Source organism: Coregonus clupeaformis, chromosome 16 (genome assembly GCF_020615455.1).
Source record: "Coregonus clupeaformis isolate EN_2021a chromosome 16, ASM2061545v1, whole genome shotgun sequence".
In the NCBI taxonomy this organism is placed as follows: domain Eukaryota; kingdom Metazoa; phylum Chordata; class Actinopteri; order Salmoniformes; family Salmonidae; genus Coregonus; species Coregonus clupeaformis.
The window spans coordinates 7,875,324-7,896,713 of record NC_059207.1 but is presented as its reverse complement, the minus strand read 5'-3'; the positions used below and the strand labels follow the sequence as shown (position 1 = coordinate 7,896,713).

Here is a 21,390-nt window from a genome sequence, read left to right as displayed (position 1 = left end):
GTGTCTGTGCTGCTGCTGCCTGCTGCCTGCTGCCTGCTTTCTGTAGCTGGTGGATGACATTATGGTTCTGACATAATAGCACAGGGTGGTGGGACTGAATCTGCTTTGCGTGCGGTGACTGGGAGAGAGAGAAAGACAGAGAGAGAGTGATATGAGAAGGAGAGGAGGGACTGAGAGAGAGTATGTGTGTTTGAGAGAGAGAGACAGATGGAGACAGAGAGTGGTTGTGTGTGTGAGAAAGAGAGATACAGAAAAAGAGAGAAAGACGGGGGAGTTTGAGAGAGGGAGAGAGAGAGGATAGAGAGAGAGTGCGACTAAAGCCAGCGAGAGGGAGCTGGGGCACGTTGGAATGGACTGGACAGATGCTGGTACCCCTATGGTCCAGGGCCAGGCGAGCAACATGGAGGAGCAGCATCAGGTCCAGCACAGCTTCTTCAAGAAGGTGGACGTCCCAGACCATGTCCACTACATCGTGGCCTTCTTCGTGTGTATTATTGGAACACTGGGGTTGACAGGGAATGCTTTGGTCATGTTCGCTTTCTGGAGGTTAGTGACTGGCTGGGGGGAAGCATGGGGGAGAGGATGCCTTGCTAAAGGTTTACAGTCACTCAGAGAGTCTATCGTGAATGAGGGCAATAGAATGTTGTGGTCTTTTTTTTTTGTCTTAAATTCAATGAAATATTATTTTTAGCTCTTTCAAAGTACATTTTTAGAGGTCATTGTTTGTCAACATTGTGTAATATATACTTCAGTTTCTGTTAGTTTGAATTGATTTGGCCTCAGTGGTCTCGTTAATTTCCATTGCTGTTACCAGAGTGAGAGCATGGTAGCCAAATGTGGTCATTTTCAAGGAATGGAAGGGACTGAATGAACATTGCAATATGGGGTATGCAACAGGTAGGGCAAGATAATGGTGCATGCAGTGTGGTGTGCTGTCTAATGATGATCCATATGAAGCCGAATTTAGAAAATCTATTTGAATTGTACTCCTGGGAACAGGACCTAAATAAAGAAAATTCAGAACGATAAGCTCTGGCTGCTGACTGAATTGCAGTTGTTTGTGCACTCCATTAGCCTGCAGCCACAGCTGCTCTCTGCGCTCCATTTATGGAAGCTTAAAGAGGCAATCTGCAGTTCAAACAACAACAATGCGGCACCACGCCACTGTTTTGGTAAAAAGCTGAGGGATGGGGCTGTAGAAATGTAACCACTCTCAAGAGAGCGCTATGGATGCAAGGACTGACCATCCATGATATCAAACATATAGTTTTAACTATGTTTTGAGGCTTTGCAGTGTTTGTTTACATTTACATTGACACAAACATTGAAGTAAAACATCTATATTTTGGGTTCTGATGAGGTACGACAGTTGAACTAAGCTTAGTTCAAAGTTACATTCTTCAAGAACCAATGGGTATACTGTATATCATGAATTTAAAGTCCAAAAATGCACAACGCAACGTTGATTCACTGAGGAGAGATGAAGTCCAGTTAACAGTTCCTGAAAAAGGAGAAAAAAGCCTCCCGGGACATAAATTAGATATTTCTAAAATTGCATTGCTGGACTTGAGGGAATAGGCTTACATTTTGTTCCCTGCCCAACACATATATTACGGGTAAAAAAAACAGCAGGCATAACCATATTTATGGTTTACACTTTGTCCTGGTCCAAGTTTAATTTTTTCTTTATAGAGCAAAGTAATATGCTGCATTGCATATCACAGGACTGTTTTCCTTACTGTAAAACAGCATCCCTGCTATAAAACAAAATGACATTTAAAAAAAAAAAATGTTTAGTCATTTAGCAGACGCTCTTATCCAGAGCGACTTACAGTTAGTGAGTGCGTACATTATTATACTGACAATACCAGGACGTGTATGACAATGTTGCTGGCAACAGGGACATTTTGCAATGTGTAGTCAACTTGTCATTGTCTCGTATTGCCAGAATTATAAGTCTTTGGACTATTCTTATAACTAGTCTCCTCAATCATTCTCAGACTTGATCAATTATTCAAGTTGTCATTAAACACTTCCTTCTTAGTGTAATTTATTAATTCATTAAACTCAGGTGTCAATAGTGTCAGGGCCGTGTAGAAATGGTGTGGTGTGGAATCAGGTGCAGAAGCAGATTGATAGTCCAATAATCTTTACTGGAAAGTGCGAGGCAATAATCCAAAAACAGCCAGAGGCAAAACGCACACAGGCGTAAAATACAAGCGCGCATAAACAGGCGCGCAAAACTCTTCTCAACCGAGAAGTAAGCAATACAGTAGAGGCGTACCAAACACAGGTACGAAAATGACACCTAACACGAAACAATTACACACAACACTACACTAACAACAAGGAAACTAAATAGGGTGCTTAATTAGACATAACACAAGACAGGTGTGGCTAACAGACAAAACTAGTCAAACAGAAAACATAGAGCGGTGGCAGCTAGTACTCCGGAGACGACGACCGGCGAAACCCGCCCGAACAAGGAGGAGGAGCTGCCTCGGCCGAAACCGTGACAAATAGAACCAATAGTTTTGGGACAATAATAACCAGGTTGTCTAGACTGATTTTATAATTATAGCATAATTAGATATACTGTGTGTACATATAACTAGGAATAAAGGAACAGATAGTAAACAGCAGCAGCAGCGTATGTGATGAGTCAAAATAGGCCTTCCTCTGACTCTGCCTGGTATAGAGGTCCTGGATGGCAGGGAGCTCGGCCCCAGTCATGTACTGGGCCGTCCGCACTACCCTCTGTAGTGCCTTGTGGTCGGATGCCAAGCAGTTGCCTTACCAAGCGGTGATGCAGCCAGTCAAGATGCACTCAATGGTGCAGCAGTAGAACCTTTTGAGGATCTGAAGGCCCATGCCATATCTTTTCAGCCTCCTGAGGGGGAAGAGGCGTTGTTGTGCCCTCTTCACGACTGTGTTGGTGTGTTGGGACCCTGATAGGTCCTTAGCGATGTGGCCACCGAGAAACTGAAGCTCTCGACCCGGTCCCCTACAGCCCTGTTGATGTGAATGGGGGCGTGCTCGGCCCTCCGTTTCCTGTAGTCGACAATCAGCTCCTTTGTCTTGCTGATATTGAGTCAGAGGTTGTTGTCCTGACACAACACTGCCAGGTGTTTGCTCAATCTTGCATGCTTTCTCAAACGGCTGTAACTGTAACGCATGAACTGCCGACATTATTACGCACATTAATTGATAATGATGGACAATTAGATAAGCAAGATATTTGAATAGATATTTTTTAAATAGCTATATAAATATATTGAGGTGAGAGCATTGGAAATGCTTTTGGCGGTTGACCTGCTTCTGTTTTGTGGGTGGCACTATGTGATGTTTTCGATGGATGGGTCCTGGCCCCTTGGGGGCATAGGGATCCGGGGGGACAGGGGTGGTATGCTGATCACTGGGATGACGGCCCAACTTGGGATGGGGAGGGGTTTTAGCGGGGGAATTAGTGGAGAACAATTGGAGGGTTATTTAGTAACATTGCAAATATCATGGTATAGCTATATGGACACTCAATCACTTTGGTATTTTCTATTGGTAAATTTACAAACATATATAATGACAAATAGATTTGAAACTTGTATCTCATTATGGTATGTGGTGAAATAAGTATAGCCAGTTATAATTGTAATGGCTTAGCAGATAATAACAAAAGAAGAACAATATTTACATGGCTCAAAGAGAAGGAATATAATATCTATTGTTTACAGGAAACTCATTCAACAATCCTAGATGAAGTTGCGTGGAAAAAGGAATGGGGGGGCGAAATATACTTCTCCCATGGGCTAAGAAACTCAAAAGGGGTGATGATATTAATTAACAGTAATTTCGATCCGAATGTGCAAATTGTCCAAACAGATACGGAAGGTAGATGGATTATTTTAAATATGTTATTGGACCATAAACAGATATGGCTCATTAACATTTACGGACCAAATAATGATGATCCACACTTCTTTGAAAATATATATAATAAATTATCGACCTTGCAAGCAATTCAAGACTCTATTATTATGGTGGGAGATTATAATACCGTTTTAAATAGCTCAATGGACCGCAAAGGAAATCACACTACAAACAATCACCCTCATTCTCTTAAGGAAATTGTGAATGTCATGGATACATTAGAACTAGTAGATATATGGAGGCTTAAATATCCTGATCTAGTGAGATATACATGGCGGAGTCTCAATCAAGCTAGTTGTCTTGACTTCTTTCTTATGTCATTCTCATTGGCACCAAAAGTTTAAAAAGTGTTGATAGGGGACAGAATGCGGTCGGACCATCATATAATTGGCAAATACATTACTCTTACTGAATTTCCACGTGGGCGAGTATATTGGAAATTTAATCAAAGCCTATTGGATGATAACTTGTTTTTAACTAGGACAGAGGAATTTATAACTGATTTTTTCCGACATAACATAGGTACAGCAAATCCCCTTATTGTATGGGACACCTTAAATGTGCCTTTAGAGGCCATGCAATTCAGTACTCATCTCGAAAACAAAACAATTTAGGTCAAAAGAGTCCACACTAACAAAGGAAATAGAAGGTCTAACAGAACAGATAGATAGCAATAAAAACTGTAAAATAGAGGCTCAGAATAAATTAGAGGAAAAACAAAAAGAAATGGAGAAACTTATTCAAGAAAGATCAAGTGTAATATATTATAAAAAATAAAGCAAACTGGATGGAATATGGGGAAAAATGCACCAAATTCTTTTTTAATCTTCAACATATGAATGCTACCAAAAATACTTTTTTGAAACTGGTTACAAATGACGGAGTCACCCATGATTCACCAAATGATATTTTGAAGGAGGAAACAAAGTACTTTAAGCATATGTTTTCGTTTCAGTCGCCTCCATCTCCTCTAACTGAAGCAAATTGTAGAGATTTTTTTTCTATTGATAATGTAAAATTAACAGCCATACAGAAAGACTCATGTGAAGGTGAAATGACAGAGGAGGAACTTCTGGATTCAATTAAAGACTTTAAGTCTGGGAAAACTCCAGGGTTGGATGGCATACCAGTCGAGGTATACCAAACCTCAGAGGACCGTTATTAGCATGTTTTAACCACTCCTATGTAAATGGTAGATTATCAGACACTCAAGAAGCAGGTCTGATTTCATTATTACTGAAACAGGATACAAGTGGAAAATATAAAGATCCAGTCCATTTAAAGAATTGGTGGCCCCTTACACTTCAGTATTGTGATGCAAAAAGTCTAGCAAAATGTATAGCGCATAGAATTAAAAAGGTATTGTCGGACATTATTCATTCTAATCAGACAGGTTTTTTACATGGGCGATACATTGGAGATAATATAAGGCAAGAACTGGAAACAATAGAACACTAAAAAATCTGGGAAACCAGGCCTGCTATTCATAGCTGACTTTGAAAAGGCATTTGATAAAGTACGACTGGGGTTTATATATAAATGCCTGGAGCATTTCAATTTTGGACAATCTCTTAAAAATTGGGTTAAAATCATGTATAGTAACCCTAGGTGTAAAATAGTAAATAATGGCTATTTCTCAGAAAGTTTTAAACTGTCAAGAGGAGTGAAACAAGGTTGTCCACTATCGGCATATCTATGTATTATTGCCATCGAGATGAAGCTATTAATATCAGATCCAACAATAATATCAAGGGATTAGAAATCCAGGGCTTAAAAACAAAGGTGTCATTGTACACTGATGATTCATGTTTTCTTTTAAATCCACAACTTGAATCCCTCCACAGCCTCATAGAGGATCAAGATACATTTTCTAACCTCTATGGATTATAACCAAATTATGATAAATGTACTATATTACGTATTGGATCACTAAAAAAAACAATTTTTACATTACCTTGTAGTTTACCAATAAAATGATCTAATGGTGATGTGGATATACTCGGAATACATATCCCAAAGGAAATAAATGATCTCACTCCAATACATTTTAATAGAAAGTTAGCAAAAATAGATAAGATCTTGCTACCATGGAAAGGTAAATACCTGTCAATTTGTGGAAAAATCACCCTGATTAACTCTTTAGTATTATCCCAGTTTACCTATTTGCTTATGGTCTTGCCTACGCCTAGCGAACAGTTTTTTTTATGAGAAAAAAATATTCCATTTTATTTGGAACGGCAAACCAGACAAAATTAAATTAAATGGGCCTATTTATATAATGAATATGAATTCGGAGGACAGAAATTATTAAATATTAAAGCATTAGACCTATCACTAAAAGCTTCAGTCAAACAAAAATTATACTTAAATCCAAACTGCTTCTCTAGCAAACTAGTAAGATTGTCTCACCCAATGTTCAAGAAGGGACTTTTTCCCTTTATTCAGATTACAACCCCTCACTTTCAGGTATTTGAAAAGGAAATCATCTCCCAAATATCACTATTTCTAAAACAAGCCATAGAAAGTTGGTTGCAATTTCAATTTAATCCTCCAGAAACGACAGAACAAATATTGCAACAAATATTGTGGTTAAACTCAAATATACTAATTTATTTTTAAAAAACATTCTTTTTTGAGAAGATGTTTAAAAAAGGTATAATCTTCGTAAATGATATTATCGGTAGGAATGGTGGAGTTATGTCGCACATGCAGCTAACAAAAACATATGGAAATGTCTGCTCTACCCAAAATTACAACCAAATAATTGCAGCATTACCGCAAAAATGGAAGAAGAAAGTGGAAGGAGGAAAAAGTAAGGAACTTGTCTGTCGGCCTTGCATTAAAGAACATAATTGGTTAAAGAAAATTGTGATAAATAAAAAGGTTTACCAGTTTCATTTAAGGACCAAAAGATTGACAGCCGTCCCATATAGATTGCAAAATAGTTGGGAAGAGAATTTTTACGTACCGATTCCATGGCATAGTGTTTATGAACTTATCGCAAAACGCACCTTGGATTCAAAACTTAGAATTTTTCAATTTAAATTATTATATAAAATTCTTGCTACCAATAGAATGTTATTTGTATGGGGGATACAATCATCCCAGCTCTGCAGATTTGGCTGTGAAGAGACAGAATCATTAGATCATTTGTTTTGGTACTGTCCATTTGTAGCTTGTTTCTGGACACAGGTCCAGGAATGGCTGAAGGATTGCAATATTTGCATGGAGCTGACCCTGCAGATAGCACTACTGGGTGATCTGAAAAGTCATAGTCAATCGATCAATAATATAATAATACTTTTAGCAAAAATGTTTATTTTCAATTCACAAACTGTAGAAACAATGAGAATAGAAAGGTTCAGAACTTTTGTAAAACATCACAGTACAGTTGAAATATATATGACAAATAGAAATCCAATATGGATGGTGTTAAGAGATAGATGGAAGGTGCTGAATGGAGCTGAAGGATGGGACTAATAACAACAACTAATAACAACAAGATAACTAGTGTAAGACATGCTGTGTCCATAATAAGTATATAGGTTATATATTGTGAGCTTTTGTGAAAGAGCACAGTTAGAAAGATATGGCATATAGAAGCATACCAGATGGACATCATGAAAATAATCGGAGGACGTTCAGGAGTAAAAACAAACAAAATATAATTATTGACTGTGTCCATAAAATGTATATAGTATGTATAAGCATGAAGTAGAGGCCTAAGCATTGTTGTTCACTAGTTTACTCAAATTAGGGAAGGGATGGTGGGGTTGGAAAGTAATAAAGGGAAATATATATATTTTTAAAGGATATGTATGTATATATACAGTGGGGAGAACAAGTATTTGATACACTGCCGATTTTGCAGGTTTTCCTACTTACAAAGCATGTAGAGTTCTGTAATTTATCATAGGTACACTTCAACTGTGAGAGACGGAATCTAAAACAAAAATCCAGAAAATCACATTGTATGATTTTTAAGTAATTAATTTGCATTTTATTGCATGACATAAGTATTTGATCACCTACCAACCAGTAATAATTCTGGCTCTCACAGACCTGTTAGTTTTTCTTTAAGAAGCCCTCCTGTTCTCCACTCATTACCTGTATTAACTGCACTTGTTTGAACTCGTTACCTGTATAAAAGACACCTGTCCACACAATCAATCAAACAGACTCCAACCTCTCCACAATGGCCAAGACCAGAGAGCTGTGTAAGGACATCCGTCTCTCACAGTTGAAGTGTACCTATGATAAAAATTACAGACCTCTACATGCTTTGTAAGTAGGAAAACCTGCAAAATCGGCAGTGTATCAAACACTTGTTCTCCCCACTGTATGTATGTATATGCGTATATGTATGTATGTGTATATATATATATATATATATATATATATATTCGAGAAAAAAACAAAAAGAACATATGGGGGATTGGAAGTGATGCAGACAATTACATTGATGGAAGTTACAATCTACCCCTTAAAAGAATAATGTGTACATGTAGGTATTACAGACTGGGTCAGGGAGTGGTTGAAAATGTCAGTGAAGACACTTGCTAGCTGGTCAGCGCAGGCTCCGAGTACGCGTCCTGGTAATTCGTCTGGCCCTGCGGCCTTGTGAATCTTAACCTGTTTAAAGGCTACGGAAAGCATGATCACACAGTCGTCCAGAACAGCTGGTGCTCTCACGTATGGTTCAGTGTTGCTTGCCTCGAATCGAAGCATAGAAGGCATTTAGTTTGTCTGGTAGGCTCGCGTCACTGGGCAGCTCATGGCTGGGTTTCCCTTTGTAATATGTGATAGTTTGCAAGCCCTGCCACATCCGACAAGCATCAGAACTGGTGTAGTAGGATTTGATCTTAGTCCTGAATTGACGCTTTGCCTATATCATGGTTCGTCGGAGGGTGTAGCAGGATTTGTTATAAGCGTCCGGATTTGGGTCCTGCTCCTTCGAAGCGGCAGCACTAGCCTTTAGCTCAATGCGGATGTTGCCTGTATTCTATGGCTTCTGGTTGGGATATATATGTACAGTCACTGTAGGGATGACATCATCAATGCACTTATTAATGAAGCCGGTGACTGATGTGGTAAACTCTCTTGGTAAATAGTATGGTCTACTGCTTATCATGAGGTATTCTAACTCAAGCAAGCAGAACCTCGACACTTAATATTAGAGATTGCGTACTTGCTGTTGTTAACAAAGAGACACACACCACCCCCTTTGAGCTTACCCGACGCTGCCGTTCTGTTCTGCCGATGCATAGAAAAAAACCAGCTAGAATTTTATCCAGTCCTTGCTCAGCCAAGTTTCAGAGAAACATAGGATAGTCTCAAACGGAGCTTGTCCAGTTTGTTCTCCAGTGAGTGTACATTCGCGAACAGAACAGAGGGTAGGATTATTTACTCATCGCCGTAGTTTCATCAGGGCACCCGCACGTCTGCCTTTATATCGCCGTCTCTTTCTCTTCCGAGTGTCGGAGATTAGGGCCTGGTCCAGGGTGAGCAGTATGTACTATGCTGCCGACTCATTGAAGTAGAAATCTTCATCCAAATTGAGGTTAGTGATTGCTGTTCTGATGTCCAGAAGCTCTTTTCGGTCAAAGGAAACGATGGCGGAAACATAATATTTAAGATCAACGCAAAAAAACACACAAAATAGCAGAATTGGTCAGAAGCCCGTAAAACATCCACTAAACATTTCAGACCTGGGTTCAAATACATGTGTAGGTTCATGTATAACAGTATGTATTTATACTTGAAGTAGTTGTCTAAATACTTACTGAAACACAGTATTTGAACCCAGGTCTGCTAGCCATTGCTACTATTGCATGTTATATGCAGTGGTGTAAAGTACTTAAGTAAAAATACTTTAAAGTACTACTTAAGTAGTTTTTTGGGGTAGCTGTACTTTAACTATTTATATTTGAGAACTTTTACTTTTACTCAACTACATTCCTAAAGACAATAATGTACTTTTTACTACATTACATTTGGAATGATTAGCAGGATAGGAAAATGGTCCAATTCACACACTTATCAAGAGAACATCCCTGGTCATCCCTACTGCCTCTGATCTGTCAGACTCACTAAACACAAATGCCGTCTGGTTTGCTTAACATAAGGAATGTGAAATGATTTATACTTTTATTTATGATACTTAAATATATTTTAGCAATAACATTTATTTTTGAAACTTAAGTATATCTAAAACCAAATACTTTTAGACTTTTACTCAAGTAGTATTTTACTGGGTGACTTTCACTTTTACTTGAGTCATTTTCTATTAAGGTATCTTTACTTTTACTCAGGTATGACAATTGGGTACTTTTTCCACCACTGGGTATAAGGAGAAAGCGCCATGCATGTTATTACATTTGGTCAAGACAAGATGGTCATGCATGATAAGATTATGCTCTGATCCAGAAAGAGTATGGCCGCCCTACTCTTTCCCTGGTCTTGTCTATTATTTTATTGAAGATAATTGATTTCTGAGATTAGGTCTGGTGGGTCTCAAGGTAGAAGGTATTACCGAAAGCTTTTATATTTCAGCTCTCCTCCAGATTAAATGGCCTCTTCGGACAATTGTTCCATACATGGTGCTGCATGCGTTTATGAAGTCAGAACACAGTCACGCACGTATACGCTCTATAAAAAATAGGGAGTAGACGGTGGGTAGGAGTGGTGACATTCTACCGTGGATGAGGATCGATGACAGAATGTTTTCATGTATTAAACAATAGATCCATATAATGATGAATGTGGCTGGGATCATTCAAAAACATTGTTGTTATTGTTGTTGTGTAAGGATGTAGTACGATGTAGGCCTACATTTGGACATCCACTTGTTGAGCTCGAGGTGGCTGAAATCTGAGTTTTAAGAGTATTTCTTGTGGCTACCTAGCTCAAACTCTAGACGTCGAATTAAAATGAGACTGTAGAGTCCATAAAGTGACCATTGGACTTAAATTTGACGTTTACTCAATTTGACGTGCACATTTCCGTCCATTAAGAACCAACGATATGCTACCTTTTTGTAGCATTTGACAATGCTAACATCTCTTTTCAGCCGAATCTCAGAGTTCTGTCAAACCGGGCCAGCAGCTCGCTTGCTCAGCAACTCGACAACACAAACAGCTGGCTGCCTGCACCAGCCAGGCAGCAGCCAGCCATGATAAGAAGTGGTTGCGGACAAACCTAGGCTACTATAGATAGCTAGCTATATGTTGATTCTCAAGCTGAGGTTAATCAATACATGCATACAGATAATTGTCCAACATGAAAAATGGGTTGGTTGTTGTTAGTGAGCTGAATGTGGTTTTGTTTTGATTAGCTAACATTAGGTAGCCAGCTAGCCAGCAGCTGTAATGTTAGCCAACTAGCTAACATAATGTTACACCACAGATAGATTTTTTTACAAAAACAATTGTGATATCCAATTGGTAGTTATAGTCTTGTCCCATTGCTGCAACTCCCCTATGGACTTGGGAGAGGCGAAGGTCGAGAGCCATGCGTCTTCCGAAACAATACCCTGCCAAGCCGCACTGCTCGCTTATCCCGGAAGCCAGCCACACTGAGGTCAGCTTGCAGGCGCCCGGCCTGCCACAAGGAGTCGCTAGAGCACGAAGAGACAAGGAAATCCCCACCAGCCAAACCCTCCCCTAACCCGGACGACGCTGGGCCAATTGTGGCCACCTCATGGGTCTCCCGGTCACGGCCGGCTGTGACACAGCCTTAGAGCGCTGCGCAACTCGGGAGGCCACAGATAGACTAAGTTACCAGTCAGATGAGAGCTAATGTTGGCTAGCTAGCTATATTTTATATATATAGCTAACCAACAAGCGAGGAAAGCTAGCTAGCTATATTTAGCCAAGGAAGTTTTTTTTATATATAAGGCTGAAGTCATCTGTGTAAAGAAACAAATAAGCTAGTGAACGTCCTTGCCTGATATAGACATTTAGCTAGCCAACTAGTTAGCCAGTAATAACTCAATGTTATTAATAACTTAGCTAGCTACATCCCACATTATTCCACATAGCTAGCTAAGTAAAGTTCATAGTCAATACCAAACTTTGTCAGACAATAACTTATATCCCACCTTCTTCCACAAAGCATAGCTAACTAGCTACCTAGCTAAGTAAAGTTCATAGTCAACACCAAGCTTTGGGAAACTGCCACGCAGCTCATTTATAAAACATAATGCAATGGGCATTGCTCATCTAATGTTAGCTACTCCATACAGTCAACATTTTGCCTTGCTTGTTAACGTTACGTGTGCAACCAAATTTCAGCTCATAACATAACAGCTGCTAGCTAGCTAGCCTCGACCAAGATCAGCCATACCTCTCAGAACACAAACAGTAGCTGATAAAATTGCCTTGCTAAGAACAAGTTAGCTAGCTAGCACACCAGACAGAAACTTTGCTTTTCGACCATTCAAAGCAAAGTAATTTAACGTTAGCTAATGTTCCAGATCTTACCTTATGCATTAATTCAGTAAGCTCCCTCCTCTCTCAATGCAATTGTCTTCTTGTCATTATAATCCACATTTGCGCTGACTGATCAATAGTGTCAAGTTACTCTTCAGTGTCTTCCCAAAAAAAATAAGAATTTTCCATCCACATAAGTAGCACTTTGTGCGAGTGCACACGTACACCCAGTTAAAACAACAACATCATTGCTTGCAAGTGCAACTGAACCTGTGTGCAGTCAAAAGAAAACGCCATGCTTGCTAACTTGGTTAGAGCTAACTCTATAAATGACCTAACTGTATAAATGAGACTGTTGTCAACACATGAACTGTTTCAGACGATTTCTTTTTAACCAAGCAAGAGAAATAAACGTTCAACCAGTACTGAGTGAATGAACAACAAAAACATTGTGTAACAAAAGCTTTTCTGTCATCACCAGATTGTCCAGTTAAACAGAGTGTGAAGTTGACATGTTTATAACAAGGCTCGTAGCTTAACGGTTAGCGTCACGGCCTTGGGAACTGAAGGTTTCGGCACTCGGAGGATACATTTTCACCATTGTGTTTAGTGTATAGTTTTGACACACAGTGCTTATTTGCATTTATTAAAATAACCTTTGGGTTCATGGAGTGGCAGGCAAGTGGCAGTGAGTGTGGTGGTATGTAGCTACTACTGCGTGCGTCTTGCTAGAACGGAGGAGAGACCAGCTTTCAGACTCTCAAGGAAGAAAGAGGTCGTTGCTCTCATCCATGAGATGCACGCCATCCCTACAGTACTACCCATTTATGGCAGAGTGGCGGATTGAGGGCATGCAGCTGTCACAGAAATGCAAGCTGGCCCATGTGGAACTGACAAACGACTTATGCCTATTCAAATGTTGTTATGCTGTATTATAATGTTATATAATAATGTTGCATGATCACCTTCCGGTGTAAAAACCATGGAAATTAAAAACAAAAAACTATGTTTTAGGTGAGAATAGATATTGGTCTGAAGCCGGAAAAAAAAAGTTAATTCAGGAGCACCACAATGCCTATTCCACCAAAGCTCTACCAAGGGTTTCCAGCACATAGCTTTGACCTACTACAGTAGCTATGTTGGTATTGTACTTTAAACTATGTGTAGGCAGGTTGATTAGGATTCAAACCTTCTCAAACAGCCTAATTCAACTCTTCAGAGGGATAATGGACTTTACAGAGCCCAGCTATTAAAATGATGTATACCGGTAGGCGACTCCGGGATGCTGACCTAAGCAGAGTTGCAAAGAAAAAGCCATATCTCAGATATGTTTCTCATGTCTACACTGTATTTCTGATCAATTCTATGTTATTTTAATGGACAAAAAAAAAGTAATTTTCTTTCGAAAACAAGGACATTTCTAAGTGACCCCAAACTTTTGAACGGTAATGTATATATACAGTACCAGTCAAAAGTTTGGACACACCTACTCATTCAAGGGTTTTTCTTTATTTGTACTATTTTTTACATTGTAGAATAATAGTGAAGACATCAAAACTATGAAATAACACATATGGAATCATGTAGTAACCAAAAAAGTGTTAAACAAATCAAAATATATTTTATATTTGAGATTCTTCAAATAGCCACCCTTTGCCTTGATGACAGCTTATATGTATTTTTAGATATACTGTATTTTTAGATATACTGTAGGCCTGTTGTAAATGTGTATTATTATTGCGTCACCATCTTTATTGCAGTACAAACATAACTTTAAACTACACATTATTTTGACAGAGGTAATGAACTGTCCATTGATCAGAACAGCAATTGATAAAACAGGACCATGTTTGAAACACAAGTGGTTCTGACCTTAATTCAATATTACACAGGTAAGATAACAGTTACAGAAATCAGGAATGCAGACAGGCTGTATCTATCTGAGCTACTGTGTCCAACACACCACCACCTGTTGTTATGTTGTGCACCTACTGACCAAAAAAAGGATGTTATTATGATTATTATGTATTGCTAAAATAAAGGTTAAAGGACACACAGGCATGCACCACATTACTACAAGACAAAACAGCTCAATCAAGCCTGATGGTCTTTTAAGAATAAAAGCAAAGTTTGCTTTCAGTTAAAAAAATTAATAAATGAAAATATAGTGTAATGGGTGTAATATTCATATGTGTCAGCATACTGAATTGTAATTGGGTGCGTTCTACCATCGTATCATACTGCGTTATGATTGGTTAAGACCACCCAGGTGGTGAGGTCATCTTCAAGATGATCATGGCCGGAGACACATGAACATGTCAGTTATAGCTAGGTGATAAAGAGTTAGGTTTATAAAGATCCTGTCGTGCTGCATTTTATTATTTTATATAAAGCATACAAAACAAGACAATGGGATAATGTCTTACTGTGGTGTGTGAAGAATCCAATAATTTACCCTGTATGCGGTACAAATCACATTATTGTGGAAGCACCTCCTCTAAGAGTTATGCTGTTTGAGAAGGTTTGAATCCCAAGCAACCTGCCGACACATAGTTTGAAGTACAATACCAACATACTGTAGCTACTGTAATAGGTCAAAGCTGTGTGCTGGAAAACCTTGGTAGAGCATGGGTGGAATAGGCGTTGTGGCGCTCATGTGAATTTCCTTTCTTTTTCGGCTTCAGACCAATGCCTATTCTCACTTAAAACATTTTTATTTTTTGTATAAGCCTATGCCGTTTGTATGCTCATGGATTTCAAATGTGGTTTGGTATAATATATATATACACTGCTCAAAAAAATAAAGGGAACACTAAAATAACACATCCTAGATCTGAATGAATGAAATAATCTTATTAAATACTTTTTTCTTTACATTGTTGAATGTGCTGACAACAAAATCACACAAAAAAAATATCAATGGAAATCAAATGTATCAACCCATGGAGGTCTGGATTTGGAGTCACACTCAAAATTAAAGTGGAAAACCACACTACAGGCTGATCCAACTTTAATGTAATGTCCTTAAAACAAGTCAAAATGAGGCTCAGTAGTGTGTGTGGCCTCCACGTGCCTGTATGACCTCCCTACAACGCCTGGGCATGCTCCTGATGAGGTGGCGGATGGTCTCCTGAGGGATCTCCTCCCAGACCTGGACTAAAGCATCCGCCAACTCCTGGACAGTCTGTGGTGCAACGTGGCGTTGGTGGATGGAGCGAGACATGATGTCCCAGATGTGCTCAATTGGATTCAGGTCTGGGGAACGGGCAGGCCAGTCCATAGCATCAATGCCTTCCTCTTGCAGGAACTGCTGACACACTCCAGCCACATGAGGTCTAGCATTGTCTTGCATTAGGAGGAACCTAGGGCCAACCGCACCAGCATATGGTCTCACAAGGGTTCTGAGGATCTCATCTCGGTACCTAATGGCAGTCAGGCTACCTCTGGCAAGCACATGGAGGGCTGTGCGGCCCCCCAAAGAAATACTACCCCACACCATGACTGACCCACCGCCAAACCGGTCATGCTGGAGGATGTTGCAGGCAGCAGAATTTGCCAATCTTGGTGTTCTCTGGCAAATGCCAAACGTCCTGCACGGTGTTGGGCTGTAAGCACAACCCCCACCTGTGGACGTCGGGCCCTCATACCACCCTCATGGAGTCCATTTGAGCAGACACATGCACATTTGTGGCCTGCTGGAGGTCATTTTGCAGGGCTCTGGCAGTGCTCCTCCTGCTCCTCCTTGCACAAAGGCGGAGGTAGCGGTCCTGCTGCTGCGTTGTTGCCCTCCTACGGCCTCCTCCACGTCTCCTGATGTACTGGCCTGTCTCCTGGTAGCGCCTCCATGCTCTGGACACTACGCTGACAGACACAGCAAACCGTCTTGCCACAGCTCGCATTGATGTGCCATCCTGGATGAGCTGCACTACCTGAGCCACTTGTGTGGGTTGTAGACTCCGTCTCATGCTACCACTAGAGTGAAAGCACCGCCAGCATTCAAAAGTGACCAAAACATCAGCCAGGAAGCATAGGAACTGAGAAGTGGTCTGTGGTCACCACCTGCAGAACCACTCCTTTATTGGGGGTGTCTTGCTAATTGCCTATAATTTCCACCTGTTGTCTATTCCATTTGCACAACAGCATGTGAAATGTATTGTCAATCAGTGTTGCTTCCTAAGTGGACAGTTTGATTTCACAGAAGTGTGATTGACTTGGAGTTACATTGTGTTGTTTAAGTGTTCCCTTTATTTTTTTGAGCAGTGTATATATAATATAGAAATATATTTCCACCTACCTGTGTTGCAGTAATAAGAAGCTGCGCAATCTGCCCAACTACTTCATCGTGAACCAGGCGGTGAGCGACTTCCTCATGGCTTTCACACAGTCGCCAATCTTCTTCATTAACTGTCTCTATAAAGAGTGGATTTTTGGCGAATACGGTAAGTCATCCACCCTTTCTCTCCTTTGTCACCACACCATCTCAAACGTTTGGTTTTCATATAGTTCAAGTGCAAAATGTACCATAAACCGCATTATAATCTAGTGGCATGATTTAATTAGAAACTTTTCTTCAACAATGTGCGCTATAAAGAGGCTACTGTTTACGTATTGCTCAGTTTCCTAAACTCTAGTTAGATAATAGTCTCCTAATAATGCACATTGTTGAAAAATAATTCAAATTAAATCTTACTGCGAGATTATAATGAGGTTTATTATTAAATTTTTTTTGCACTACGTAAATGTTGGCCATTGTGTTCAACCACCATGGTGGACGGTGAAAGGGAACACCCCAAGAGTAACACAAAACATTATTTGTTGCTATTTGTTCATGTTGACTATTGATAATTGATACTTTTCTAGTCTCCTTTTCTAGCGACGGTTACAATCTGAATCTCTGAACAGGCATTGTTGGTTTTGACCTGCATTTGAACTGTGTGTCTGCAGGATGTAAAATGTATGCCTTCTGTGGGGCTCTCTTTGGCATCACCTCCATGATCAACCTGTTGGCTATCTCAATTGACCGCTACCTGGTCATCACCCAGCCACTCAAGGCCCTCGGCCGGTCGTCAAGGCGTCGGACCACCCTGGCAATACTAATGGTGTGGCTCTACTCTTTTGCCTGGAGTTTTGCCCCACTTGTTGGCTGGAGTAAGTCCTTTCACCAACAACTCAACAAATTCACATCCTCAAATGTTAAGAAGTAAATGTAAAAATGGATGATTGCCGGTTCGAACCCAAGGGCTGATAGGGTCGCTGGCATCAATATTTCTGCTGTTGTGCCCTGGAGCAAGACATTTAACCATTAAAATGCTTCATGGGCTGTGTTGCGCCCAGCCAATTAAATTAAACATCTATTATATCCTATCCTATTAGATCCTATCCTATCCTATTAGATCCTATCCTATCCTATTAGATCCTATCCTATCCTATCCTATTCTATCCTATCCTATCCTATTAGATCCTATCCTATCCTATTAGATCCTATCCTATCCTATTAGATCCTATCCTATTCTATTCAACACATCCAGTACCTGCCAGGATTTTCACTGTAGTGTGTATATATTTTTTTTTGATTGGCTCTTACAGGCTCCTATATCCCAGAGGGCCTCATGACTTCCTGCACTTGGGATTATGTGACATACACATACGCCAACCAGAGCTACACCATGATGCTGTGTTGTTTTACCTTCTTCATCCCGCTGGGAGTCATCTTCTACTGCTACCTCTTCATGTTCCTGGCCATCCGCACTGCCAGCAGGTGGGACTACTATGCCAGTTTCTTAGGTGGCATAATAATAATCGTAATAATCATATTATAATCATCATATTATTAACTGAGAGGCCACACTCTCTCAGGCTGGGACACCTACATCCACCCCAGACCCTAAGCCTAAGCCTAAGCCTAACCATGAACCTGTCCCTAACCTTAGCCATGCTCTGTGACTTTTAACTCATACTAATGCGTCAGCTTACAGGTATGTGACATATAACTCCATTGGTTACATGTCACTATTTTGACATATACTGTATGTCCCTAACCCTGGCCATGCCTTGTGACATATAACGAATATGTAATTAAATAAGTAATTAACACAACTAATATGTCAACTTATGTGACATACAGTGGGGGAAAAAAGTATTTAGTCAGCCACCAATTGTGCAAGTTCTCCCACTTAAAAAGATGAGAGAGGCCTGTAATTTTCATCATAGGTACACGTCAACTATGACAGACAAAATGAGAAAAGAAAATTCAGAAAATCACATTGTAGGATTTTTAATGAATTTATTTGCAAATTATGGTGGAAAATAAGTATTTGGTCACCTACAAACAAGCAAGATTTCTGGCTCTCACAGACCTGTAATTTCTTCTTTAAGAGGCTCCTCTGTCCTCCACTCGTTACCTGTATTAATGGCACCTGTTTGAACTTGTTATCAGTATAAAAGACACCTGTCCACAACCTCAAACAGTCACACTCCAAACTCCACTATGGCCAAGACCAAAGAGCTGTCAAAGGACACCAGAAACAAAATTGTAGACCTGCACCAGGCTGGGAAGACTGAATCTGCAATAGGTAAGCAGCTTGGTTTGAAGAAATCAACTGTGGGAGCAATTATTAGGAAATGGAAGACATACAAGACCACTGATCATCTCCCTCGATCTGGGGCTCCACGCAAGATCTCACCCCGTGGGGTCAAAATGATCACAAGAAGCAAAAAATCCCAGCATCACACGGGGGGACCTAGTGAATGACCTGCAGAGAGCTGGGACCAAAGTAACAAAGCCTACCATCAGTAACACACTACGCCGCCAGGGACTCAAATCCTGCAGTGGCAGACGTGTCCCCCTGCTTAAGCCAGTACATGTCCAGGCCCGTCTGAAGTTTGCTAGAGTGCATTTGGATGATCCAGAAGAGGATTGGGAGAATGTCATATGGTCAGATGAAACCAAAATATAACTTTTTGGTAAAAACTCAACTTGTCGTGTTTGAGGACAAAGAATGCTGAGTTGCATCCAAAGAACACCATACCTACTGTGAAGCATGGGGGTGGAAACATCATGCTTTGGGGCTGTTCTTCTGCAAAGGGACCAGGACGACTGATCCGTGTAAAGGAAAGAATGAATGGGGCCATGTATCGTGAGATTTTGAGTGAAAACCTCCTTCCATCAGCAAGGGCATTGAAAATGAAACGTGGCTGGGTCTTTCAGCATGACAATGATCCCAAACACACCGCCTTTCAAGGTCCTGGAGTGGCCTAGCCAGTCTCCAGATCTCAACCCCATAGAAAATCTTTGGAGGGAGTTGAAAGTCCGTGTTGCCCAGTGACAGCCCCAAAACATCACTGCTCTAGAGGAGATCTGCATGGAGGAATGGGCCAAAATACCAGCAACAGTGTGTGAAAACCTTGTGAAGACTTACAGAAAACGTTTGACCTGTGTCATTGCCAACAAAGGGTATATAACAAAGTATTGAGAAACTTTTGTTATTGACCAAATACTTATTTTCCACCATAATTTGCAAATAAATTCATTAAAAATCCTACAATGTGATTTTCTGGAAAAAAGATTCTCATTTTGTCTGTCATAGTTGACGTGTACCTATGATGAAAATTACAGGCCTCTCTCATTTTTTTAAGTGGGAGAACTGGCACAATTGGTGGCTGACTAAATACTTTTTTCCCCCACTGTATACTGTAACTACAAGATGTCATAATTACTGTGTAAATCTATGGAAGGGGATGAGAACCATGAGCCTCCTAGGTTTTGTATTGAAGTCAATGTACCCAGAGGAGGACAGAAGCTAGCCGTCCTCCGGCTACACCATGGCGCTACCTTACAGAGTGCTTTTGAGGCTGCTGTAGACCTTCATTGCAAAACAGTGTGTTTTAATCAATTATTTGGTGACGTGAATATCTTTGGTACAGTTTTATCTAAAAAGTATAACTTTTTAAATGTTTCACAATTTTTATAAAATTCACTAAGGAGGATGGTCCTCCCCTTCCTCCTCTGAGGAGCCTCCACGGCTCCACACCCAGGAGGGTTGTTCCAGGTCTCCCCACATGAAAAAATACTGTAGTATTCACTGTAGTGTTTTTGCTGACTTTACTGAATTATTTACTGTAGTGTTGTTGCTGACTTTACTGTAGTTTTCACTGCAGTATTTTTTCTGACTTTACCGTAGTATTCAATGTAGTGTTTTTTCTGACTTTACTGTAGTATATACAGTTTACTATAGTATTAATAGTGTAGTTAAAAACACTGTAGTATATACTGGAGTATTTACTGTAGTGTTTTTGTTTTATTATCTTTGACATATAATTGGGGTCTTTCTCCTTGAGGAAACCTTCATTTACATTTTAGTCATTTAGCAGACGCTCTTATCCAGAGCGACTTACAGTTAGTGCATTTGTCTTAAGATAGCTAGGTGGGACAACCACATAACTCGAGGTGAGGAGGGGGATTATTTAAGATACTCTTTGAAGAGGTAGGGTTTCAGGTGCTTTCGGAAGATGGGCAGGGACTTTACTGTCCTAGCTTCAGGGGGAAGCTGGTTCCACCATTTGGTTGCCAGGAAAGTGAAGAGCTTGGACTGGACTGAGCGGGAGCTGCCCTCCCATAGGGGTGGGAGTGCCAAGAGACCAGGGGTGGCAGAGCGGAGTGCTTGGGTTGGGGTGTAGCCTGAAGGTAGGGAGGGGCAGTTCCACTTGCTGCTCTGTAGGCAAGCACCATGGTCTTGTAGTGGATGCGAGCTTCGACTGGAAGCCAGTGGTGTGGAGGAGCTTGGTGACATGGGAGAACTTGGGAAGGTTGAAAACCAGGCGGACTGCAGCGTTCTGGATAAGTTGCAGGGGTTTCATGGCACAAGCGGGGAGCCCAGCCAACAGCGAGTTGCAGTAGTCCAGACAGGAGATGACAAGTGCCTGGATTAGGACCTGCGCCGTTTCCTGTGTGAGGTAGGGTCGTACTCTACGGTTGTTGTAGAGCATGAACCTGCAGGAGCGAGTCACTGCTTTGATGTTTGCAGAGAACTACAGGGTG

At 40.5% G+C, this 21,390-nt stretch overlaps 1 protein-coding gene across 1 annotated transcript in view; it reads left to right on the top strand.

Moving 5' to 3' along the window:
• The first annotated feature begins 246 nt into the window (after positions 1 to 246).
• The window catches only part of LOC121584375 (melanopsin-A), a 33,153-nt gene continuing 12,009 nt past the window's right edge, over positions 247 to 21,390 (top strand). The window contains exons 1-4 of the mRNA XM_041900207.2: positions 247 to 546; positions 16,659 to 16,792; positions 17,298 to 17,501; positions 17,940 to 18,111. Coding sequence (XP_041756141.1) covers positions 350 to 546; positions 16,659 to 16,792; positions 17,298 to 17,501; positions 17,940 to 18,111 — 707 coding nt within the window. The 5' untranslated portion in view covers positions 247 to 349. The remainder of the gene's footprint in view (positions 547 to 16,658; positions 16,793 to 17,297; positions 17,502 to 17,939; positions 18,112 to 21,390) is intronic.